Source organism: Hyaena hyaena, unplaced genomic scaffold (assembly GCF_003009895.1).
Source record: "Hyaena hyaena isolate Hyena2069 unplaced genomic scaffold, ASM300989v1 scaffold_56, whole genome shotgun sequence".
NCBI lineage: Eukaryota > Metazoa > Chordata > Mammalia > Carnivora > Hyaenidae > Hyaena > Hyaena hyaena.
In genome coordinates, this window is record NW_024080688.1 from 1,826,349 (window position 1) to 1,853,539 (window position 27,191).

The 27,191-nt window shown below is 44.0% G+C and overlaps 1 protein-coding gene across 3 annotated transcripts in view; it reads left to right on the plus strand.

Moving 5' to 3' along the window:
• The window catches only part of VGLL4 (vestigial like family member 4), a 162,894-nt gene that overhangs the window by 9,237 nt on the left and 126,466 nt on the right, over window positions 1-27,191 (plus strand). For all 3 annotated transcript variants that reach the window (XM_039231267.1, XM_039231266.1, XM_039231265.1), the window contains exon 2: window positions 12,718-12,794. In XM_039231267.1, the coding sequence (XP_039087198.1) occupies window positions 12,731-12,794 (64 nt within the window). In that variant the 5' untranslated portion in view covers window positions 12,718-12,730. The remainder of the gene's footprint in view (window positions 1-12,717; window positions 12,795-27,191) is intronic.

Consider the following 27,191-nt stretch of genomic DNA (forward strand, 5'->3'; position numbering starts at 1 on the left):
AAAAAGTAGTTGGTGTTATGTTATTTACAAAAAGGCTTTGAGGATTTCAGAGAACTGCTTAACCACCATGGTTGCCACTTTCTCCAGCTGATTTAGAACTGGGAGTTTACCTGAAGAGTTCACTTACAGACGCAGTCCTTGTGAAACCCAAACTTTCACTTTTAGATGTTCTCTTGAGTTCCGTAATGGGAAATTCCTTTTAAGTGCTTATGGAATCAGCCTTGTTACCAGCCTCTGATGGTTGCCAAAACAAATCCAGAGGAAGATTTTACTTTGTGTCTTTTTCTAGGTTCCTTCCTGGATCGTTTTGCTGTGCCGCTTCTAGTTTGCCTTAGCAAAATGATAAGTAAAAGGGACACCAGGGTGGCGCAGTCGGGTAAGCGTCCAGCTTTGGTGCAGGTCGTAATCTCACGGTTTGGGAGTTCGGGCCATGTGGGGCTCTGTGCTGACAGCTCAGAGCCTGGAGCCTGCTTCGGATTATGTGTCTTCCTCTCTCTCTGCCCCTCCCTCCCCCCATTGTGCTCTTTCTCTCGAAAATAAACAAACATGGAAAAAAAAATTAAGAATAAAATTGACTAGCACATATTAAAGAAATACAAATAACATTTAAAATTTTATGTTTATTTTTTGAGAGGGGGAGAGCCCACATAATAAGTGGGAGAGGGGCAGAGAGAGAGGGAGACACACAATCTCAAGCAGGCTCCAGGCTCCGAGCTGTCAGCCCAGAGCCCCACGTGGGGTTGGATCCCACAAATGTGGAGATTATGACCTGAGCCGAAGTGGAAAGCTTAACCTACTGAGCCATTCAGACGCCCCACAAATGACATTTTTAGTGAATGGAAAGGTACACCTTAATTAACCGCTCTTGGAGAGCAGACACAGCCGTGTGAGGACAAGCACTGCGCCAGATCTGGGTCCTGCCCATGGCTCTTCTGTGTGATTCCGAACTAAGCCGCTTGGCCTCTGTACCTCGCTTTTTGCTCTTCTGCAAAAGGCCAGAATCACACGTGCATTCCTGCCTCATAATGCCCTCAGATGCTCATTTATGAAAGCTCAGATGGGACAGTGGCTGCAGAAGCATGTGGAAGAAAGCCTCTGAGTAAGACTGGTGATGCAAGCAGCCAGATACACGAGTGGCTGACTTCGGTTCAGGTCATGATCTCTCGGCTTGTGAGTTCAGGCCCTGCGTTGGGCTCGTTCTGACAGCATGGAGCCTGGAACCTGCTTGGGATTCTGTCTCCCTCTTTCTCTGCCCTTCCCCCCCTTCGAAAACTATTTACTTAAATAAATAAGTAAAATAGCCATCATAAAAGTTAGTTTTGGGTCGCCTGGGTGGCTCAGTCGGTTAAGTGTCTGACTTCAGCTCAGGTCATGATCTCGCAGTTCGTGGGTTCGAGCCCCGCATCGGGCTCTGTGTTGACAGCTAGCTCAGAACCTGGAGCCTGCTTCAGATTCTGTGTCTCCCTCTCTCTCTGTCTCATCCTCCCCCACTCATCCTCTGTCTCACTCTGTCTCAAAAATAAATGAACTATAAAAAAAAATTTTTTTAAAAAGTTGGTTTTGCACCGTTGAGTATGACTTAGTAAGATAATAAGAGTTGTAAATTAAGGAGGTAAAAGTCCTGTACATTGGGAAATGTCTAAGGTGACTAAAACCATGAGACCCTGGCAATCTTAACATACCAAGTCTGCTTTTTGGCCTATGTTAGATACACTGTTGCAGAACCTGGTGAAAGAGGAAACTTTGTGGTGTTAGGTTTGTGTCAGTTGTGTTCCGTGAAGCTCATTTGTGACTGTTAGAGGGATCCCCATCCAAAGGTAAGGAAGCTGATACGGGAGAGCCTCATAGACCGGAAAAGGGAGTGAGTGCTGCCTGTAGCCAATTAGAATATGTCCAGGTTACAGAGACGACAGCAAGAGCTGCTGAGCATCTGGGACTGGCAGGTGCCAGGTGCCTCGGGCGGCCGAGCGGGTTGAGGTCGACTCTTGGCTTGCGTTGGGCTCCGTGCTGTTCGTGAAGAGCCTGCTTGGGATTCTCTCTCTTTTCCTCTTTCTCTGCCCCCGCCCCACTCCCGTGCACTCTCTGACTTTCTCTCTCTCTCTCTCAAAATAAATAAGCAAACTTTAACAGAAAGGGAAAGAAATTGGGCCTCCAAATCTGGATAGTATGAACTGCCCCAGCAGGAAAGGCGGGAGCATAAGTGGAAGGTGCTGGTGCCAGCAAAGCTCCTGCTACCTGGGGTGCAGTGTGACGGCTCCTTTGCACCGGAGGAGGATCTTCCGGAATATCCTCTGTCTTGTACCTCAGGGCCGATAACCAGATGCAGTCCATCCTCGGATTTGCGAGCGTATCTACTCACTAAAGTTAATTGTAACTCAGACTCGAACTCGCAGCACCGTGTGTGTCGTCCATGCATGTGCACGGGGTGGGGGGGTGGGGGGACCACAGCCTCCCCGGGGTGTGCGCTCCCAGCTGCGGCTCAGCAAGGCAAGGCTGACTGCTCGGTTCAGCTCCCATACTTGGGGGCCCTTTCGTGCCACATTTTTCTTATTTGGGGGCTTTTTGTTGGTGTTTTTGCTGCTTAAAATGGCCCTCAAGCAGAGTGCCGAAGTGCTATGAAGCGTTCCTGAGGACAAGAAGGTTGTGAAGTGTGTTATGGAAAAAATAGGTGGAGAAAACGCGTGCATTAAATACGCTTCCGTCAGGCTTGGACTGTAGTGCTGTTGGCCATGAACTCCGTGTTAGTGAATCAGTGAGAGGTCTCAGATAAGGTGTCTTCAAACAGAAACACTCATGAAACTAGATGATGTACGGATCAATTGAAACAAAACGTAACCAGCGGCCCGTGCGTTTCCTCTAGCAGCGGTGGCTCGTTTTCGATTCAGGGTCCTGGGGCCGCTTAGAGATCGGGACTCCTGTGAATACGGAGGCAGCGTGTCTCCTGATGCCGGTTTAGAGAGCCTCCTAATGACAGAATGGGTCATGGGTTAGAAGGCTCTGTCCAGGCTTTAAAAGGCCGAGTCGAGACCTGGGTTTTACGGGAGGTTTGCCAGCTGGACTTTGATGCAGATTCCCGTCTTTCGTTCTTGGGCCTCCTCGTCCTGAGAGGGCAGGCCTCAGGACTTGTGAGTGGGAAATTCTAAGTATCCAGATCCGAGAAACGGCAAGAGCAAGCATATCCAGAGTAAACTAAAAATGCTGATGAGTTTCCCTTATTTCAGAGGCAGTGCTATAGGAGGCAGAGACGTGGAAATGAAGAGACAGATTGACAGTGGCCTAAACGCGAGAAAGAAAAGGGTAGTCCATTTTTATTGGGCAACAGTGTCGAAAAATGGTGGGAATTGGTCGTCTGCTCGAAATGTCCAGACTTGAACTTTCTTTTCTTTTCCTCCGGCCCAGCGCTGTTAGTGTGGGCCCAGCATACAGTCTCCAGGGGACTCCCGGGGGCCCGGGGAAACTTCAGCCAGCCGTGAGAATTTTACACCAGCATCAGGCAGCCGCGTGTAAAAGGAAGTATGCTGTGACCTCGGCTTGGGTTTGCAGCGTCCACGGGCACTCATGCTGCGTGTGCGTGGCTGACTCGGAGGCCACACTGGAGAACAGGAGCGGAGGATCTGGTTACGGTGCCGTAGCCGTGTTTGGCAGCTCGTGTTGCTGGGTCCTCAGGATGACCGAACAGCACGTCCCTAACCCCACGTCCCCGGGGGAGGGCTAGCTAAGGAGGTCCGTAGAGTCAAGCCTGGGACCTGTTAGCCTCAGAAGACCAGAAGCGGTTGAGTCAAGCCTTCACGAGGGAGCGTCCGTCCAAAGTGGTACCTTTAATTCCGCCCGAGCCTGCGGGGATCCTGGTCCCGTTGGAAGCTATCGGAGGGGCCACGAGCAGTAGGCAGGGCCCAGCTGATGGCGGGCATCTGTGATTACTTAGTTCCAGCATCTCCCGCGTCCCACTTGGGAGGATGACCCCGCTTTGGAGGGTGGAGATGGACCCCTGCCCGAGCAGCAGACTGCCTCCTGCAGAGCTTTCCAGGACGGGTGTGATGTCATTCTGGGATGGGTACAAAACTGCCCCAACTTAGCAAGTTTTACAGCTTTCTGGGACAATGAAGCACTGCCACCAGCTGACTCTTATAATGCGGCTTGTGCTGGAGGTTGGCGAGTACCTGAAAGCAGCCTAGCAGGGGATTGTATACACATATATCTCAATTTTCTGGAAGTGGGCATAGAGCACGTAGGTATATTGTTCAAATTTAATGCATTTGGCCTTCAGATGTGTTTTCGGGAGAAGGTATGTGAAGTGAGGAGCTGGATGGAAGCAGAGGCTGGCCAAGCCCTGACGTTGTACTTGGTATAGAGGACGGATTGAGTTTTCACGCCAGGGACATGCCTCTGTGAGGAACGCTGGCCTCGCACAGGATCCGTCTGTTTGTGCTTTCTCGGGTAGCATGACTTTTGAAAGAGTATTTTTATTTTTATTTTTTAATTTTTTTAATTTTTATTTATTTCTAGGAGAGAGAGAGACAGTGTGAGCAGGGGAGGGTCAGAGAGAGAGGGAGACACAGACTCTGAAACAGGCTCCAGGCNAGGTGTCTCAAGTGACCCTATTTCCGGCTTGGGCCAGATTTGTTTTCTGAAAAGTTAAAAAAATAGATTGGAGCCCCTAAAGGTTACGTAGAATTTTATTTTGTTATTGAATTTATGATCAGATCTATGGCACGTTAATCTATCACATTATAAGGGATTTTATTTTATTTATTTATTTATTTATTTTTTAAATTTTTATTTATTTCTAGGAAAGAGAGAGAGAGACAGAGTGAGCAGGGGAGGGTCAGAGAGAGAGGGAGACACAGACTCTGAAACAGGCTCCAGGCTCTGAGCTGGCAGTCAGCACAGAGCCCGACGCGGGGCTCAAACCCATGAACCTTGAGATCATGACCTTAGCGAAAGTCGGACGCTTAACTGACTAAGCCACCCAGGCGCCCCTTGAAAGAGTATTTTGAAGAAGGGCTGGCCTCTGTTTAGTAATGTGGTGTACACGTTATGGCAGTGAGAAACACAAAGTGAACATTTGAAAGTACCATTCAGCGATCGCTAACCGTTATCCATGGGAGCTCAGCAACAGGTTTTCTTGAGCGTGGCTAAGTGGACACTGTCCTTCCCGATTCTGAGCCTGTTCTTAAGGCTTGAGGGCCTGTGTGCACCTGCCGTGTGCCCGGCGGCCCCAGGAACCCTACGGCTGCAGCTACACTGTCTCTTTGCTCTGCTTTCAGAACATCTTCTGCGAGCATTTCCTCCCCTGGCTTGGTTACTATTCCCGTGACTCTGTGCTCAGCTCTTTTCAAAGAAAGTAAAATACGGCAGCGCTTTCTCATTCGCTAGAGGGGAGGGTTTGGTTCCCTTTGCTTACTTGACAAACTGTCAGGCTATTGCGTGATGTGTCTCACGGTGTAGTGAAAAGAACAAACAGACTGAAAGTCTTACCTTGGGTGATGGTGGAAGGTTTTTTTTTTTTGGGGGGGGGGACTAGGATAGAACCTAAACTAAAAATAAGTAACTGCTTTTCTTCATGCGTCTTTATGGAAATCAGCTTAAGTGGAGTAAAAATAGCATTGGATGGTGAGTCAGGGACTTGGATTCCAGTCTTAGCTTCTTCAGGAAGTCACTTATATTCTTGGCACTTTGGCTTTTCATCTGTAGAAGAATATGAATAAGCTCGTTTGGCCAAGTTGCAGGGAGAATCCAGTGGAGTAATTTACGTGTGTGTGTTTTGGAAAAGTGGGTGCACTACAACCTTAAGATGGTGGTGGGCCGTTTGAGGCTGGCGTATGTTTCTCACTTGAATTTTCAGGGCATTTTCAATAACGCTGTGTCCTTGAATCTACACGCCGAGTTTGTGGTTATGCGGGAGGCAACGTTACTGCCATCCTAGTGAGGAGACAAGCCTGGAGAGGTGAAGCGACCGGCCCGCACAGTTAGTGTCAGCCGTGTGGAGTGGAGCCTAGAAGGAAACTGACTGAGGGGAATTGTCACAGTAGGGCTCAAACTTAGGTTTTATGCTGCTAAACTTCTCACTGTAGTGATTTAACAGATGGTAATGTGTGAGAAGGAGGAAAAAAAAAAAGGACTACACAAATGAGAGATATTTTCAGCAAGAACATAGAGGGCCGGTGTGAGAATGGAGTGTTAGCGGGAAGCATGTGTGCTGCGGGAAGCATGTGTGCTGCAGGAAGCTAGGGCGCCGTTGGGTGGACACACTATGGAGAAGAAACGAGGGGAATGCTCACCTTCCTGGTATGCCCAAAGCCATGCCTGCCTGTGGCCGCCAGAATCTGGTGACGATTTGGTCTGAAGTTTCATTTCGGTTACCTTCCCGATCGGATTGACCACAGTGGGATATCTGTTTGGTCTAAGTTGCTTCAGGGCAGTGAGGTGCTTTTTCCTCTTCTGTAATGTCTATATATAGTTCTAGTAGATAGGAGAGACTCAGAGCCCCTAAATTCTTAATGGACAAAAGGGTCACATGCCTCGTGCTGTGGTGTGAGAGTTCATACTTGTAGGCTTGTGCTCCAGTTGAAGTTATTAGCCAAGGGTGGTTTTTTATTTTTTTAAAAAAATTTTAATGTTTTATTCATTTCTGAGAGAGAGAGCGAGCGAGCAGGGGAGAGGCAGAGAGAGAGGGAGACACAGAATCTGTAGCAGGCTCCAGGCTCTGAGCTGCCAGCACAGAACCTGATGCGGGGCTTGAACCCATGAACCGTGAGATCATGACCTGAGCCGAAGTTGGATGCTTAACCGACTGAGCCACCCAGGTGCCCCCCGAGGCTGGTTTAGATTAGCCCGGGAAGTGGCCCCGGTTGCAGGGGATAGAGGGATGGAACAGGGCCAACAGGAATTAGAGATGCTGGATAGTGTGTGTCGGGAAACTGGAGATGCTGTCAGCATCCCAGGATAGTGCTGTGGTCTTCCTGTTTCTGCTTTTTGGGCAAGTGACAGTGTGGCAGGGACATCAGGAGGTTTGGATGGGCTTCTTCCCACCCCTGCTGGTTTCCACCCCAGCCTGGACAGCTGCTGCTTGTTCTTATGCTCTTTCCCCAATTATACGGTAGTTAGGCCACTACTCCTGGAGTGAGGCAGGCCTGGTGCTGTAACTCTCACCTGGGAAATCTCCTTAGGACACTCCCATAACATATCTTGAAATTCTGTTCTTTTGCCTGAAAAAAAAATTGACTACATCTTGTAATTCTATTTCTTTAACTTTTTTTAAAGTTTATTTTGAGAGAGAGACAGCATGAATGGGGGAAGGGCAGATAGAGGAGGACTGAGAATCCCAAGCAGGCTCTGCGCTGTCAGCACAGAGCCCGATGTGGGGGCTCGAACCCACAAAACTGTGAGATCATGTCCTGAGCTGAATCTAAGAGTTGGATGTTTAACTGACTGAGCCACCCACGCACCCCATAATTCTGTGCTTTCGTCATCTTGTTGATCAAAAAGGGACGGTTCATATTTTGAAAAATCCAAAGAAGGTGAATGGATCAGAAGTGGGTTGCAGTACAATGGAACACCTTTACAGGTGCACTTGATGTCTTTTTCCAGAACCATCCTCTTCTCACCTTAATGGGGTTACGTTGCAGGTGTGAGCATTTCGAGTGATTATGTTTTTGCTTACCACGATTTTACAATGTAAAAACCATCACAGAAAGGGGAACAGGTTACCGAGATGTGCTTAGGTTTATTTTCCAGATGCTGCATCATCTTTTGCAAAAGGGAGCAGATAATTTATGGTTCATGAAAGATACAGAAGAAGCCAGGACTCTCTCTCCCTGTTTAAAACCATTCAAACTATTCAGGGGGTTTGCACTGGTGTAGAATAAAATCTCAGCTTTGTCACACCCTATGGACTACACTTGCTTGCCCACTCCCCCCGCCCCCCGTCCTCTCCCCCTTGTGTCCTGCACTGAGGTCATTCCCTCCACATCTCCACGCCCAGCTTGGGGTCTTTCTTGGGTGTTTTGCCCGTGCTTTTTGTCTCCTCCCTGCCCCGCCTCACAGGGCTAATTCCTCTCCTTTACGTCTCCGCTTTCATCCATCTTAGCAACCTCGCCATGTAAAGCTGTGCTCAGTACTCTTTTTTCAATATGTTTACCATCATTTGCAGTTTATTTAATATGTTTGCAGAAGTTTTGATAAATATCAATACACTTGAAGGCCAGCCACTTCTCATAACACCCTATGAGGGAAGTGATATTAATTCATAACCCCATTTTACAGATGAGGAAACAGCCACACAGAGGTAAGGTCATTTTCCAGGGATACACAGGAAGTGGCTGAGCCCAACTCACACTCAGGTTGGCGTCCAGAGCTCATCCTCTTAAAGAAGCACTCTCTCAGTGCTGTGTGAGCCTCCATCAAGTACTGTGACCGTCGTTTCCCCTGACACCCGTTGCTTTTTCCTAATATGCTTTATTGTTTCTTGGAGGGAGGTTGTGGATAATGTACAAGACGTAAAATTCAGAATTTTTCCCCCATGGGGTTTTTGTTTGTTCTTTTTACTGTAATCTTCCACCTTTATTTGCTCAGGTCTTTTGTGGCTAGAAAATGCCTGCTTGCTGGGCCTCATCTCCCACCTGCGTTTACTGAACCGGCCCCTTCGGTCCTGATCTCACACCTGCTTCCCGCAGGAGCCTCCTAACTGATCGGCTTCCAGTGACGTCTCACTTCACTTCCTCAAGTCAGACCATCCTCCCCAGAACTGCTAAGTGAAAATCTCACTAACCTCAGTTCCCCAGCTTGCGCAGGGGCTCATGATGGCCAGTTTTCTACTAGGTTCAGTGTAAACCCGGTTGGCTGGCTTGTTCCCCCGTCCGCCCACATTGCGCTTGCCCTACCTTACTTCTCGTGCTTCTCATCCACGACTCCGTGGTGACCAGGTTGGTTACAGTCTCCCCTTCTTGGGTTTTCTTTCCCGCATCTGTGCCTTTCCCTTGGATCCAACATGGCCGTACGTGTAAGGGTAAGACGGGGTCCTTGCACCCAGGACATATTCCGACAGTGCGATCTGGCAAATAAGGGAGGTCAGAGAGGAGCCTGACAGCCCGGGGGAGAGAAACTGGAGACGGGAATCTTTGAATGGCTTTTAGAACCACGCACGTGCGCACGCCAACCAGACCCTTTGAGCTGACGCTGATCTCTCTTATCACACGGTACACATTTTGGTTTTAAATTATATCTTATCTTTTGTTACGCTCTTTAAAATTTGTTAGCCCATTCCTTTAAAAAAATTTTGTTATCCCGTTCCTTAGAATGTTCACAAACAAGACCACGACTCCTTGAAAGCAGAGATCAAGTCTTCTGTTTCTCTTTTACTTCTCTCAAGGACTTCCCTGAAGGCGGAATAATTGTGTCATAAAAATTGGTTGGTTTCATTAATAAGGTTGCAGCAGATGGCAGGTGCCTCGTAGGTGAACCTTAAGCACCTAATCTCTTATCTGCCTACTTTGAAAGTAAAGTTGCTTGGGATTTTGGATTTCATATACCTGAATAAATATGTAATCTCCTAGATGCTAAAATTCTGCATCTACTTCTTAGTGTCATTTGACGTTCTTATGCTTCGATGCACAACACTTAACAATTTGCCTAACTTAATTCATGTGTTAATGTGTATCTTTTTGGGTTTAGAGGTTTCATGATGCTGGAGGAGAGTCAAGACTGTGATGGGGAAGGCAAGGTGGTTCAGAAGCCTTGCCCTTCAAACTCACGGGGAAACCAAGGGAATTTGAGTCTAAATACTGTATTATGGAGTAGAATGGTTATCAGCATTTAGTTCACCCAAATAAAAGACTTTAAGCCCAAATCTTGCCTGAATAGGAAACTGGCTTAGATAAAGAGATTAAGACGGAGTCCTTGGGAGTTGGGCAAACCCTTTGCTGTCCAGCTGTTCAGACCTTTCTTTGCTTTCTCCACCTTTGAACAAGTTAAAAAATCCTTACTCTGAGGAGATGGTCTTTTTTTCTGTCTTACCAAGACGCTTATGAATGTGAATGCCATTAAATGTTCTTTTATCCTTCTGATTTTACTCATCTTCTCTTGTGTCTGAAAAAGAAGAAATGAACTCTGGTTTATGATGTCACTGCCCTCGCAGTGACTGACGGCCTGCTGTGACTCTTCTGTCACATCTTCACCCCTTCCCCCCATGCCCATTTCTGGTGTTGATCAGCAATTTATTTATTTTTCGACTCCTTTCACCTATCCCCTCCTCACCCCACCCTGTAACCAGCAAACTGTTCTCTGTCTCGATGAATTTGTTTTTCTTCTAGATTCCACATACAGGAGACTAAACAGTATTTGTCTTTGTCTCCTGTCACATTTCGAGACCTTCCAAACCCTGTCAGTTTGTCTCTGGTCTTCTCCCGTCCCCACAGTTCCCTGAACAGAGCCCCTCGTTACCCTCTGCATGGCTATAGGCTTTCCGTTCTGTAGGAGGGGACCACGTGGCCCCACTGGGATAATGTTCATTGAACACGTAGATGATCTCGTCAGTTCTCTGCTCAGAGGTTGCTCAGAGGTGGGTCCCTAATGCGTACAGAGTCAAACCTGACTTTTTCCAGAGCCCCCGTCCCCCCATGATGTGGCCCCGGTCGAAACGGCCACCACTGTCTCCTACGTCCTCTTCCTGTTTTACTCTCGTCTTCCAGCTGATTTGGGCAACTCATTCCTGAATAGATTCTCCTTTTGTTCTTCATCCTGGAAGAACTTTTCTCTCCATCCTTCAGAGGCTCAGCTCATGGTTCTGTTTTCTCTGCAGTCTTTCAGAATTCATCTGTGTTTCTGTAGGCTTTGGTTTACACCACCGTTGGGGCACTTAGCACATTTTACCTGAATTCGTTGTTTCCCGAAGAGTTCGCTAAGCGATGTTCCAGGGTAAAAGAATGGCCAGTGACGTTTGAGAGATTTCGGCTACGCATAGGTAATACCCCCACTGCCGACCCTCTGCAGAAAGAAGGCCTTCCAGTATATTCCAAGCACAGGGAGCTGCTTAATTTGGTTTACTTCAGTGTTTCCCAAACTTATTTCTAGAAATTTTTTTTTTCTCGTAAAAGAGGAACATATAGTGCAAACCACTTTAGGAAACAGTGTCTTAAATTACTTTCTTGTAGGCATGTCTGCTGTTCTGATTGGAAGCTCTTTGAAAACAACCACCGGCCTTTTTGTTTTTTCTTTCCTACCTTAGCAGCACCTAGTAGATATATGTTTAAAAAAATTTTTTAATGTTTTATTTATTTCTGAGACAGCGTGAGCAGGGGAGGGTCAGAGAGAGAGGGAGACACAGAATCCGAAATAGGCTCCAGGCTCTGAGCTGGTTGTCACACAGAGCCCAATACAGGGCTCGAACCCACAAACCATGAGATCATGACGTGAGCTGAAGTTAGACCCTTAACTGACTGAGCCACCCAGGTGCCCCCAGAGTTTATGTTTGTTGAATGAAATCACATTGCCAGTCAAGACTTGATGTTTCTTTGGAGACCTGAATTATGAAGATTATAAAGCAGGCTGATTTGCTGTATCTTGTAACTGGCACATACCTTGTAGGTACCCAGGGAACATTGAATAAATGCAGAATGTCCTTTTAAATTTATTTACATTTATTATTATTTTCTTTGAGAGAGCATGGGCACGTGAGCGGGGTGGGAGCAGAGGGGGAGGGAGAGAATCCCAAGCGGGTGTCCCATTGTGGAGTGTCTTCAAAGGGTATAGTTAAGAAGGCATTTTGCTCGGTTGAGTAATGGGGTGTGTCTGTTTTCCCAGTAACGGTGTGTGCGTGCATGTGTTTGTGCACGCGTGTGCGTGTTTAAGTCATCCAGAAAAGGAAAATTGGGCAAAGTGGCCTGATTTTCTAGGTTTTCCACCATCTTTAAATCTTTTGCAGTCTTTGCTTGTATATGTATGGTGTCATTTAAGATAAGAGAATTAAAGATAAAACCCAGGCTTATTAAACAACATGGCACCGGGTACGTTGGTGGTGGGTGGTGGTGATGGTAGGCACCATACAAAACATATTTTGAAATAAAGATAAGCATGCTAGACTCAAAGTAACACTTAAAGTGCCATTGAACTCATTTTAAAATAGAGATTCATATTGGACTACAAATAACATTTAACTCAGCCCTGGAATTCACGGAGCTTTCACGAGTACACTGAATATATTAAGTGACACAGTCATGCAGAGTCGCTCAGCTAAGGAGGTGAATGAACAGAATGGTTCAGGCTTAGTCATTTTTGTTAAAATTAATAAACCAACCTACACCGCCACTACAACAGAAATCTCGGACTGGTAGCAGCGCTACGTGCATAGAGTAGCCTTTGTTCCTAAGCTGTTTTTCACTTGGTACGTCTGAATGGGCGTGCTTTTATGCACGCATGTAAACATTTATAAGCACAAATAACATGGGCACGAATAGTCACAATATCCCTTCTTCTTGTTCTAACACTAGCTGTTTACTGGATTCGTTAGCTTAGACAGAATGGAATTTAACCCTTTCCTCTCTCTGTGCCTGAACCAAATCCAGTGTATTTCTTCACAGATTGGGAAGAATTTCATCCTGAGAATTGTGATTTGCGTTTCGGGGGGGGGGGGCATTCTAATTGTTAACTACCAGAATTCTTAGAGAGCCCTTTGAATTCTCTTTAAATTGTTTTCTCTCTCTCTCTCTTTTTTCCTTCTAGGCTCCAACCAGAAATGGAGACGCCGTTGGATGTTTTGTCAAGGGCGGCATCTCTGGTGCACGCTGATGATGAGAAACGTAAGTCGGAAACCTGTTTTAAAGTGTTTTTTACCTGTTTCTCTGTGTCTTCCGCATTATAATAGACTCTCATGTTTCTCCACATGGTTTTACGGTTATGTGCAGTTAACTTGGGTTGTTCTCAGGACAGCCTAGTGTTCTCCTTTTTATTTTCAAGTGCTAGAACATGTAAGTCTTGTAAATGTCATCTTTGGGTACCGCGGCCCTATGGGTTAACTCTAGGAAGTTCTGTCCTTCCTGGCTTCCCGGCTCTTGAATGAAGATAGTCCTTAAGAGACCCTTACAGACTCTGGAAGTTTAGATAAATATGTGTTGCTCGACAGATGGATTGACCAGCAGAGAACTAGAGGTGGAAAAAAATTCTCCAAGGTCGTTCCTGTCATAGGTAGTATGTAGTGCATGTGATGGAGAAGAATCTTGAAAATTCCATTTGCATGAGTGAGAAAGAGCAAATATTGGGAGGAAAATTGACTCATGTGCTGGGGGACAGGGGAAAGAACATGACATTGTTCTCCATGAGGTTATTCCATGATGTGTGAAAGTGGTTTTCCTGCTGAGCCTAAGGTTTTTAGTAAGTTTTTAAATAAGTTCTTGTTCAACGTTAAAATTGCTTGCCTAACAGTATTTTCAAGAATGACTTTTATGTGAGAACAAAGTTTTCTTTTCCTAAGCACTCATATGATATTTGTCTTTCTCTGATAGACTTACTTTGCTTAGCATAATACATTCTAGATTCATCCACATTGTTGCAAACGGCAAGATTTCCTTCTTTTTGACTGCTGAGTAATATTCTGCTATACACACGCATACTATATTGTCTTCATCCATTCATCCGTTGATGGACATTTGGGCTCTTTTCATACTTTGGCTATTATTGATAGGGCTGCTATAAACATTGGGGTGCATGTGCCCCTTCAAATCAGCATTTTTGTACTTTTTGTATCCTTTGGCTAAAAACCTGGTAGTGCATTTGCTGGGTCATAAGTGTAGTTCTATGTTTAATTTTTTGAGGAACCTCCATACTGTTCTCCAGAGTGGCTGTACCAGTTTGCATTCCCACCAACAGTGCAAAAGGGTTCCCCTTTCTTCACATCCTCACCAACTTCTGTTGTTTCCTGCGTTGGTAATCTTAGCTCTTTGGACCGGTGTGAGGTGGTGTCTCATTGTGGTTTTGATTTGTAGTTTCCTGATGATGAATGATGTTGAGCATCGTTATATGTGTCTGTTAGCCATCTGGATGTCGTCTTTGGAAAAGTGTCTGTTCATGTCTTTCACCCATTTCTTCACTGGATTATTTGTCTTTTGGGTGTTGACTTTGATAAGTTCTTTACAGATTTTTAAAAAAATAATTTATTGTCACGTTGGCTAACATACATTATAGACTATAAATTCTTAAAGTTGTCCTACTTTCCAATTTAATTCTTAATGAATTGGCAGGCTGGAAAGTGCATGTTCTTAAAATGTAAGCTCTGCCTGTTTACTGGTTAGGACTCTTATTTTTCTAAGCCTCAGTTTCATCATTACTAACATGAAATAACACAAAGTATTTGTGAGGATTAAATGGGCTATTGTATAGATAGTGCTTATCTTAGCTCTCAGTTCCTGGTGGGGACTGCCATGTTCTGTACTCTCTGGGCACTTTTGTTAGCTTGTGGGGCTTATTCTAGTCCTCTGTATTGTCAGCGTGCCTGGGCCTTCCCACCCTCTCCTACTAACAACACTCACACGAGGTTATCTTTAGACTAGTGATTGGATGAGATAATAATTAGACTTTTTTTTTTTTTTAAATCTCTTACATGTAATTTACGTTTATTTAGGTTTTGGATTGTTAAGGCAATGTAACTACCCCTTGGTGTGGTATAAATATCCCTTCCTAAGGAAATTGAAGCTCAGGGATGTTAGGTGTTGTTCCCAGGGACACTAAGCTAGAGAGAGGCAACTCAGGCTATGGGCTTTTATCTAAATCACAAAAAGCTCCTTTGTGCCTCTAAGATTGCAATGCATGCTACTGACTTGAATAGCTAGTTACAAGCTTCATTAAGTATGAATATAGTTAATTTAGAAGTTTTTATACTTTATTAGACAGTATTTAAAAAACATTTTTTAAAGGTTATTTTTGAGAGAGAGACAGACAGTGTGGGGGAGGGGGGCAGAGAGAGGGAGCTGTCAACACAGTACCATGTGGGGCTTGAGCCCACGACCTGTGAGATCATGACCTGAGCCGAAGTCGGACGCTTAACCAACTGAGCCACCCAGCTGCCCCTAGACCGTATTTTTAATTTCTGTTTTATAATGCCGACAGTTAACGATCAGTAAAACAAGATAATGTTTATACAAATGAAAAATAGAAGTAATGACCTTGAGGCGGCCCTTTGTGTCCTAGATGTAGAGAGTAAAAGTTTCTTCTCTTTTTCTGCTGCCTTCTCAGGTTCAGTCCTGGAGCCCAGCTTCAGGGTCACTATGTTCAGGCTGGAGACCTGCATAGTTACCAGTTGAGTGAACAGTGCTTGAATCCTTCTGTAAAAGGGGCGCATGGATAAACTGGGGACAGCCATTGTCTTTATGGAACTTAGGAACTTACACACTCGCAGCTATAAAGTGCATAGAAGGGGGGAGACTGAGCAAACCTGGTGACAGAAACGGAATGATAATGCCGAGGGAGAGAAGAATTCTTACCTTCTTCCTGCATTCAACACAGCCGTTAATTATTTGCAGAGTAAGGGTATATGCGCGTTCAAGGCCAGAACGATTGCAGATTAGACTTACTTCATTCTGCAATATTCTTTTTTGGACTCTAGCATGATTCTGGAATCCCTCTGGAATGATTTCAGTTTCTCAGGATCAGTTTTTACATTTAAAGAAGAGGGAAAAAGTCCAAAGAGGTCTGTAATCGTTATTATTAACATCAGGCCACATTTTTTTGAGAAACTTTTTCCTATGGTGCTCTGTGCATCTTCAGCCATAGGAGCACAGAGCTCAAACACCAGGCATTCATTGTATTGTCTATTGTCTAGTCATGTAACTATGTGAAAATGTGTTCTATTTATAGGCAAACTTGAGCGTTAAGTTCAGAGTCTTCCAGTAGATTTCTTAAGACCTACTTGGGCTTGTTCAGCCTGAATCAGCTTTCTCTGCCCCAGATTAATTCTATTTTGGCTTTTGTTGTAAATTGCTCTTACACTTCACATTCTCCTCAACACTTTAAAAAAGTCTTGTGTATGTAATCTGATTTGGGTGTCTTATTACAAACAGAAAAATGTCCTACTACTTCAGATCGGTTTCCCGACTCCTGCAGGTGACCTAAATGATTCTCTTTTCTTTTGCTCATGGAGACCTGAAAACTTAGGCATTTTTGAAGATGTTATTGTTTGAGTATTATGAAGAGAACAGTACCTATTAGGACTCAGGTCTATAATACCTGATAGCCTTAAGGCTTCATTATGTCTACCGGCAGAGGTTAAAAGAAATATCTCAATGGTACACTGTAGAGCTGAAGTCAATAGTGAAATGGTGGTTTTGTAGTAACACAATAGTCACTTATCCTGATGGCCTAGAAGGAGTACACTTACTTAAAATAATCATTCCACTGCTCATGAGACATTGATTTAATCAGCACCCAGGGTAATCCTGGAAGGTACTTACCAAAAATAAAACATGAGATTGCCCGTTTTCCCTGTGCTGGAGCAACCTCTTCTTTCACTTCGTAATTAATGCTGGGAAGACCCCAGCCTTTTTCCAGGTCTATTTTCAGTAGTTAAAAGTGAACAAAATTTGAGGACAGGACACTTACACACTGATGTTTATTAGAACAGCACTTTGGTCCGTCTTTAACAGGATACTTCATTTTATTGTGATTTTTACAAAATATGTTTGGTACTTTTGTTCATTTGGCTTCTGATGACCAGACCTTCTATCTGCTGACTCTTCCCTGAGATCAGAATAATTTTGAGGGGCACTTGGGTGCCTCAGTCAGTTGAGCCTCTGTCTTTGGCTCAGGTCATGATCTTGTGGTTGGTGAGTTCACGACCCATGTTGGGCTTGCTGCTGTCAGCGCGGAGCCTGCTTTGGATCCTCTGTCCCCCTCTCTCTGTCCCTCCCCTGCTTGTGCGTGTGCGCTCTCTCTCTAAAGTAAATAAAGATTAAAAAATAATTTTAAGAAATGGGTAATTTTGGTTTTAAGGATTTTGGTGAAGGGACTAGCACTTTGGATCCACTCTGATGAGCTTGCAAATGATCAGAAAAAGTGGCATAGGTGTGATTGAAGTGGGAAGAAAAGGAAGAGAAGGCAGCCTTTGCAAGGTTGCTGCTGCACCCACTTGCTCTTAGAAATTCACGAGCTCCTCACTTGGTGAAGTTCACCGCAAGTTGACTAAATGGTGAAGTGTAAGTTACTGTAATCCTTCTAAATCACCGTCAGGAGTAGAAGCTTTTCTTATGGGGGGGACTGATGACCCCCAGATGCATGGGATACTTTCATGTATATAAGTTGTGGTCTATTTTGCCTTAAAATGGAAAAAAAGCCTGTCTGATTTATTATAACCTGATGATCAGTTGCACTCAGGTACTGTTTTCTCAGGTAAATTTCCTTCTTGCAAGATCACGACCAGCCTCTGCATCAGTAAACTGGTTGCTGTGTGCACAGCTTACGGGGGCTTTAAGCCACACTTTGCTTTGAGCAAATCGGCTGGATCTACTCCTGATTTGTTTGTCTCTTTCTTCCTCTCTCCTCTTCCTCTTGTTTTTCCTGTCGGTTTTTCCATCTGTTAGGGTGGCTTCAAACATTTTTGACCACGGCACAGAGTAGAAAAGTATTTGTATTGTACTGATATATTGACATCAGTGATACAAAAGCTTCACAAAACAAAAATTACCCTGACTGCATTGAGATATGCCTGTTTTGTTCTTTATATTCTGCTTTGTTTTTATGAAAGTTGGTCATGACTCATGAAATAGACTTTAGGATTCACTAATGAATGCACTTGAAAAAGCACGATTTGGTTTATATCTCTTTCGTTGGATAAATTTGCTGCTGGCTCCTCCACTTAGGTGCTGGGAAGACTTGACTAACACATGGGTCATGAAAATACAGTGAGCCAGAGCATTCAGACTTGCTAGAGTATATCGGTGACTAGACAGGAATGACATCATCGGCTCTCTTTCAAGAGGACGGTGGGGGGAGGGTCTTGGCACACCAGTTGTGAGCAGACGTGACTGTTCCATTAGACACAGTTCTTCCCTATTCTCAGGCTATGTTGTTCCCAAATTTTAGAGTCAAGGCTCAAGAAAATGGTTACTCCCCTTTGGTTAAATCTAATCAGCTCCACCCTGTTCCCTAAAGTGTGCTCTGAGCTGTACCACCTCCTAGTAGCACCGATTGAGAGGACACCCATCTGATCATTTGTAACCCAATTTGATGGTTTTGCTTTATTGCATTAGTTATTTTTATCCTTTGTATCTTAAAACACCTGAGAGGGATACCAAGCTTTTCCATCCGTAACAGTGGTGCACTGTGGCAGCGATTCCCAAAGAGAGGAAGGGGGGTGTTGGTTAGCATTCTGAGGACGCCTGACCCCGTAGTTCTGATGGTGGGTCCCTTCTCCCAGCCGAGAGTCAGTGGTCTAATTATGCTCTTTGGGGAAATTCTGGATCTGGATCTTGAAGAAGGAGGGACTGGGTTCTCCTAAGTGTCAGGTGTTGTAATTCCTTGGCTCTCATGTATTCTTTAACCCCATTCACCATTTATATTTTGCACCACTTCCTTTGTCACCATCTCTCTCGTATATATGTGCATCTATTGACACAAACATGTGTACATATATGTGCAGATTATTTTTCCTCAAACCCTTGAGAGTTGGACGTGTCATGCCGCTTTACTCCTACGTAAATGTATTTCCTACAAATGAGAGCCTTCTCTTGCATAATCACAATATGGTTATCTTTATTAAAATGTGACTTAAATATATAAGTATAATACTAGGCATAAATCTTTATGTATTAGTTCGTGTACAATTTCGTAACCAGAATATGAATTTATAATTTAAATACAGCCGTAAAAGTTAACTGTGACACAGTGGGTGGTGATCTGTGACCCCTGCAGCCTGGTCCCCTAGTGAGGCTCTGCTGCCTCGCTGGGGCTGCCTCTTTAACGTCAGGGCGCCTGCACTGCCCTGTGTCCTCTGTGTCCTCTGTATCCTCTGGCAGTTCCTCCCCACATTGATCTTTGCAAGCTCTTGTCAAGTACTTCATTGCACAGATGGTGGTGATCTAAGTTGATTTTCTCCTAGTGCAAATGTTTCAATTTCATATTAGACTTCCTTCTGTCCTTTCCTCATTAGACTAGGAAGAAATGCAAACGTCCCTGAAATCCTGTGGCAGTAAACCTGGTTGTATCATAGGTGTCTGATTCAGAATATGCTTGTGTCAGATTCCGCCCCCCCCCAACCCCAGATTTTCTTTTTTTTAAAAGTAAACATTATACCTGGTGTGGGACTCAACTCTGGAGAACAAGAATCACATGTTTCTACCAAGTGGGCCACCCAGGTGCCCCTACTTATGTCAGACTTTTAAAAAGATTATCTTTGAAATAACAACACAAGGAAAAATTGCTCATGCACCTCTGAGCTTTGTCTATGGAACTCAGTTTAATCACTGTATTATCTCATTTTGTTCTCATGAAAACCCTGTTAAGAAGGTGTTATGATTAGTCCCATTTCCTAGAGAAGGGAATGGAGGCTTACGTGGTTTAAGTAATTTGAATACTAATTGTAGTACTTTATTACACTAATAAATAAGGGTCCTTAACTGGTAGTGGCAGTGCTGAGATTTGAAGTCAAGTAGCTGGACTCCGAAGCCTAAGCCCTTAAGTTTTCTCTGTATGCCTCCTCGGAGGGCATCAGGGACTGGACTGAATGCCTGTGATTGAATGAAAGCGTGTGTATATACACATGCATACACGTACACAAAACTTCTGTTTATACTTCCTCCACTAGTAAGTTAGCAAAGACGTTTTCTTTGGAAAACGTTTCCTGACCAGTGAAAATAGCATTTCGTGAGTATCGAGTAGGAACAATCACGGAAGTGTGGAGGGTAGTGGGAGCACGTACTCAGGAGCCACAGGCCTCTGCTTTCTCATGTGTGTCCATGACTCAGATGCTCACTGCCACACAACTTTTTTTTTTTAAGTTATTTATTGTGAGAAAGAGCGAGAGTGCGCCCACACAAGTGGGGGAGGGGCAGATAGCAAGGGAGAGCTAGAATCCCAAGCAGGCTCCGCACTGTCAGTGCAGAGCCCTCTGCTAGGCTTCATGTCACAAACCACGAGATCATGACCTGAGCCGAAATCAATAGTCCTGCGCTTAACCAAGGGAGCCCCCCAGGGCCGCCCCAGAACTTCTCTTTACGTGGAGCTTTCTTTCCCAGGAAATCTCTTCCAGTTACGAGGGTCTGATGGCATGGGTGGGCTCACCGAGTAACTGAGTGGCGTGGGTGGGCTCACCGAGTAACTGAGTGGTGTGAGTGGGTTCACCGAGTACCTGAATGGCGTGGGTGGGCTCACCGAATAACTGAGTGGCATGGGTGGGCTCACTGAATAAAGACCCCTTATTGCTAAAGTGTTCAAGCAAAGAAGAGATAACCACTGATCAGTCACTGTAGAAGAGACGTGGCAGCGAGTGGGTGGCCACGTTTGCTGACCTAAGATCCTTGCAGTCTGTTAGGTCCTAGACTTGATCAAGGCAAGGGTCCTGTGGCGTACCACTTTGTATTCCAAGCACGCGCCATTTGATGCATGTGGTTGGCATTTTATAGACATCTGTTAGTAGTAAAGTAACTGCTGTAGTAAAAGGCTCATCTCTAAGGAATTAATTTTTTTGACACTAGCAAAAATGACTCATTACAATGATCACTATTACTACTAATAGCATACAGATCGAAAGGAGTACCGTCTTCCACTTGGCAATAGTTTGCCGAACGTTTTCATTTGATGGTTATGACAGGAACTTTCGCAGGAGGCTGAGTGGGACGTGTCAGAGCAAAAAATTAAGCTTGGAAAAGTTGGATGCCTAATGCAAGATTAAAGTGCAAAAAAAAAAACAAAAAAAACTTGCCCTGCGTCTCTCTTCCCAGTGCCTTCGTGTGCAATCCCACGCTAGGATTGTCAGAGGAGCGGTTAATAACTGAGTGGCAGCTGCTGCTGGGGTGGTGGTGGGGGTGCAGTGTACTCCAGCGCAGGGAGTCACGGGGCTTTGGGGAGCTGCCTCCTCTGACTCCCTGTTCCCAAGCCTTTTGATTTTCAAAATAAGGACTGAATTTACTGCCCTTTCTAAAGGTTGGAGTCATTAATAATATGCTTTGTGCTTTCAGTTTTTCCCTTTTGTGAACAGTGGCATTGAAAATACCATCTCTCTGAAGTTTATTTTACTTTTAAAAGGTTCCTAAAACATGAGGCGGGATAGTATTTTTATGCTAACTTGAGACAAGCTAGGTGTGGTCCCCGACTTTCATCAAAGGTTGCCTCCCAGGGTCAGTAGGGCGGCCCTCAATGTCACTGCTAGTTTTGTACTTCCCTATCAACTCAAATTAGCATAATACGTTAGAAATGGATCTCCACTGGTGAAAATAATGGCTTGTTAATTAGCATAATGGATGTTGGAAATAGATTCTTCCACTGAATAGCTCTTTAGCCTCTTGAGGATGGTTTATTATGTTTCTTTTAACCCAATATTTCGCAATCTTTAGAAACCCACACTTTCCCTTAATACACATGAAAATGTAGTGAGCTATTTTAATAAGTCGTTTGCGATTCAGTTTAACATGTCAGAGCCGGAAATCCTCGGGTGAAGTACTTAGTCTTTTCATTTGATGCCCATCTTCCTCGGCGTCCCCCTTTGCTTCCCAGCACGTTCTCTGGGGGCTCTCGCTTTCCCTCTCTGCATGTGGAGAATCACTGCTCTAATCGGGGACCTGTCCACGCACCCCCAGAACCTGCAGCCAGTCTTTGTTGAGTGTGTCTTCTAACCTCACTGTTGCGAGTCACTGCCTACTCTGACGCCCCTGGCTCCTCAGTGCGGGGCTCGAACTCACGAACCTTGAGATCATGACTTGAGCTAAAATCAGACGCATAACCGACTGACCCCCCTCTCCCTGTCCAGGCACCCTGGGACCTAAGCAATGATTTTTGTATGTGATCTGGGCATGGTGTACCTGGTGCTGCCAGCAGCTTGGTCTGGAGTTCTCTAGGGTGCAGGGAATAGAGGGGGTGGAGGACAGACCGGTGCCAGGTGGGCAGCCATAGCGAGGAGGGAGTCCTGGAGAACACAGGCGCCGGGCCCTCAACGGGAGGCAGCCGCCACCCAGCTCCAGCCACTGTTGAGCTGGCTGCTGAGCAGCGGCTGTGCGCATCTCGGCTGGGACATCGTGTTGGAAACTCGTCCTCGGCCATGGTGGGGAGCACTGGCACCAAGGCGAGCGCCACGGATCAGGGCTTTGGTGGCTTTTTCCTCCCCACACAGCCGGTGGTTACATCTTCCAGCACGCCGCTGGCTCCTGGGGACTGCTGGCGTGCGCGGGCGTGGGGCTGGATTTGTCCACTTTTCTGGTCGTTCACGACAAACCGAATCCTGGATTCTTATGTAAAATGTCTAGATTTTTAAAATTTCGAGCCAAACTAGCATTTCCTTGCCAAGATTGACCTGTAAGTATCTAGTATATGTTTTCTGGTCTAGTTTCAGTACTTCTATTAATACAACCTAAAGTAATAGATTTTTTAAAAAAGGAATTTACATTAGCTTCTCTCCCTTCTCTCACTGCGGTTGGGAAGGAGTATAGCAGTACATTAAGAGCTGAAGAGGTGATACTTAATATTAAACTATTTCTTAGTATCTGTCATTAACTTAATATGGAAATTGATTTGGATAATTAGGATTAATTTTTCTTCTTATTCATATTTCATGTTGTTAAAAGACAGGCCACATCTTATCTTCATCTGCTTTTGCTTCCTTTAAAAATTTTTTTAGGGGCACCTGGGTGGCTCAGTCGGTTAAGCATCCAACTTCGGCTCAGGTCATGATCTCGTAGTTCGTGGGTTCGAGCCCCGCGTCGGGCTCTGTGCTGACAAATCAGGGCCTGGATCCTGTTTCAGTTTCTGTGTCTCCCTCTTCTCTGTGCCCCTTCCCTGCTCGTGCTCTGTCTCTCTCTGTCTCGAAAATAAATAAACTATTAAAAAAAAAATAACTTTTTTTTTTAATAGTTTATTTTTGAGACACACACACACACACACACACATATGCAGCACGCACATGGGCGCACACACAGAGTGTGAGTGAGGGAGGGGCAGAGAGAGAGGGAGACACGGAATCCAGGTAGGCCCCAGGCTCTGAGAAGTCAGCACAGTACCTGCCAAGGGCTTGAACTCATCCACTGCTAGATCATGACCTGAGCCGAAGTCAGACGCTTAACCGACTGAGCCACCCAGGTGACCCTGCTTTTGCTTTTTTAAAGATTTATGTTACACACTTATGAAATACTTGCTGAATTGATATTTGATATGGATGTAACTTGCAATACGTTTGGGTTTACACTTTTAGGGAAATAGAATCAAGTTTGAAAAATCAAGCTGCTACATCCTTAGTGGCTTTTGATTTATTGTAACTGCATTTTTATTGGATCAAACTCTTGATTCCTTATAAGTGAAATGAATAAATCTTTCCACTTGAAATCTGGAGAAGTTACCATATCTTTCTCTAGGACTGCCTTTCTTATCAGACTTGATATATATGTGTGTATATATATATATATAAAATGTGTTTTTTTCCTCTCTGAAAAATATTACTTAAATGTCATTTCTTTCATGGAACTTGCCATGATGTTTAACTGGATTGTAGTCCCTTTTTTAGTGAACTTGAAAAAGCAGAAATCTGTTTTGTTCACTAATCTAGGGTTGAGAAGAGTGATTTTTCTTTTCCTTAGCAAAGTGTTAGGAGGGGTGCTTTGAATAAAACAGTTTAAATTACAAAGGAATATTTCATTTAGGAACTCCGTAAAAAAACTGGATTTGGGGGGTAAAATGGCAGCCTGAACATAGGCCTTCAGCTCCTCTCTTACCAAAAATCCTTTAAAATAACAAAATACAGGGGCGCCTGGGTGGCTTAGTCAGTTAAGCGTCTGACTTTTGCTCAGGTCATGATCTCGCGGATCGTGGGTTCGAGACCCGCGTCGGGCTCTGTGCTGACTGCCAGCTCAGAGCCTGGAGCCTATTTCAGAGTCTGTATCTCCGTCTCTCTCTCTGACCCTCCCCTGCTCACGCTGTCTCTCTCTCTCTCTCCCCCCCCCCATAAATAAATAAAAATATTTTAAAAAATTAAAAAAAAATAACAAAATACAGACACTAAAAGAAAATCTGTTACACTGCTAGAAAACCAGGAAAGGTGCCTATCTTTAGTAGACCAAAAGTTAGGAAGAATTCCTGGAAAATTGGAAACAGATGGGATTATATTGACAAAAGGAAATAAAAAATAAAAATAAAAAAATCACCACCCAAAACACAGGTGCAAAAGAAAATGGAATTAAAAGCAGATCTTGCGGTGAGTAACGGCTACTGAAAGGAAGGGGCCCTAGAGCCAAATTCAAGAAACTAAAGTATTCCATTTATAACAGTGACCCTCCGGCTACTCAAGTGGACGTAGGGATCTGAGAGAGATGCAGAGTGGAGCTTAAGGTCAGGGTGGGCACCCCCAACAAAAAGCAGGGCGGGGGGGGGGGGGAACGGGCAAGGCAACATTAGCCTTCCTTCCCGTAGGCAGTGTCTACAGAAATCCTTTACACTTAGAGGAAAGACTTTCTTATTTGGGGATTTGTCTCCCAACCTGGCTTCTTGCTTGTTTCCCAGTCGTGTACCCTAAAGCAAAGCCCGTCACTGTACACCTCTTCTACAGAGCCCACGGCGCCCATCCGCAAGGAAAGACCTAACGCCAGCCAGGAGACATGCATTAGCTGCCCTTGTTGATTGAGCTAGTCTTTTATTCTGAAGTGTGAATGAATATCAAAGGATCATCCAACGTTCATGGAAAAGATGAAAGACCTAGAGGAAGCAGACTTTGGGTTATACAGGAGAAGCTGAAAACGTGTTAGTTGGTATCTTCAAAAAGATTTGAGGTAGTGGAGATGTTAGATAATAGACTAGTATGAAAAAAGATTTTACAATAAAGTTCATGGAAATTTAAAATAGTGTTTCTGAATTTAGAAGATGAAGCACATCTGCTTGAGAATTAGGCAGACATGATTAAAGACAAATTTGGCAACAAAATTTTGGAGACTCACAAGGAAATTAGGAAGAATAGAGATCAGATGGAAGTTCTGGTGTGATGAGGCCAACAAAGTATTGAGAAGATGCATTAGGAAAGTAGGAAATCAGTGGGCCCAATGAACAACCAAAATATTCATAGTAATAATAGTAGTACTAATAATAATAGCACTGAGGTAGAAAGAAAATAATCTCTGCTTTTATTTTTATAAATAAAAATCAGTAAATCTAAACAATAAAAAAACTTTTTTTTTTTTAAATAGGCCAACAAATGGCATAAATTCTTTGGTGAATTTGGTTAGGGAAAAGAGAATATATACAATTATAGGACATTAGAGATAAGAAAAGTGGCATAATTATGAGTATAGATATATATAACACACAGTGAAAAATGTAGGTGAAATGGATGATTTAATTTGAATCATGGAGAGGTAGAAAATCTGAATGGGTCAATGATTAGACGAAAAATTGAAAAAATAGTCAGAGATGTGAGGCCCAGATGGCTTAATCAGTGAATTTTACCAAATCTTTAAGAAACAAATTTCCCTATAACACTTTTCTGGTGTGTAGAGCCTTTCTGACTCCTTTTGTAAGAGTAATATAACTGTGATACTAAAGTAGACTAGAAGGGCACAAAGCATGTGTATAAATTATAAGTCAGTTTCACTTATAGATATGAAAATCCTAAATTAAATGTAAAAAAAAAACTCAGTCTAGCAGTGTATTAAAAAAGAATGACATATTACATGTTCAAGTAAGTTGTTTGCATCACCAGAATGGTTTCTTTGCTGTGCAAAAGCTTTTCAGTTTGATGTCGCCCCAGTAGTTTATTTTTGCCTTTAATTCCATTGCTTCAGGAGTCATATCTGGAAAAATGTTGCTACAGACGACGTCAGAGAAATTACTATCTGTGCACTCTTTTAGGAAGTTTATGGTTTCCGGTCTTTAATTTAGGTCTTTAATCCATTTTGAGTTTTTATGTGTGTGTGTGTATGGTATAAGAAAGTCGTCTGGTTTCATTCTTTTGCATGTAGCCGCCCAGTTTTCCCAACACCATTTGTTGAAAAGACTTTTTCCCATTGTATATTCTTGCCTCCTTTGTCAAAGATTAATTGACCATGTAATTGTGGGTTTATTTCTGGGTTTTCTATTCTTTTCCATTGATCTCTGTGTCTGTTTTTGTGCCAGTCCCATACTGTTTTGGTTACTACAGTTTTATAATGTAACCTGAAGTCTGGAATTTTGATACCTCCAGTTTTGTTTTTCTTTCTCAGGATTGCTTTGGCTATTTGGGGTCTTTTGTGGTTCCATATAAATTTTAGGGCTCTCCTGGTTCTGGAAAAATGCTGTTGTTAATTTGATAGGGATTTAATTCTAGCTTGTGAGTTTTTAAAAAATGAAAAGGTATAGTCAAAACTATAATTTTCAGATGTTTATAAACAGTCTATTAGAAAAATCATAATTTCCCTGTGTATTATAATGGAAGTAAACTACTAGAACTAATAAAAGACTCAAATAAGGTGGCTGGTTATAACAGTAGTATTTAAAACATAAATTATCTTTGGGGTGATGGGTGGTGACTCTTGATTTTGGCTCAGGTCACGATCTCACAGTTGTGAGACTGAGCCCCGTGTTGGGCCCTGTGCTAGATACAGAGGCTGCTTAAGATTCTCTCCTTCCCTCTCCATCTGCTCTTGTCCCACTCATGTGCTCTCTCTCAGAAAAAGGAATATTAAAAAAAAAAATCAATATTATCCTATTCACTTTTAATAACCAGTTAGAAATTATCCCCCCAAAAGTCTCATTCCCATATTAACCATAGATATAAAACAGTTAGGAAAATACATAACAAGAAACACATAAGACCTATATGAATAAATGATAAAACTATTCAGTGGTAGAGCACCTGGATGACTTAGTCGGTTAAGCCTCTAACTCTTGATATTGGCTCAGGTCATGATCTTGCAGTGGTGAGATTGAGCCCTGAGTTGGGCCCCATGCTGGGCATGGAGCCTATTTACGATTCTCTCTCCCTCTCTCTCTCTGCCCCTCTCCTGCTCATGCTGTCTCTCTCTCTCTCTCAGAGTAAATAAACATTA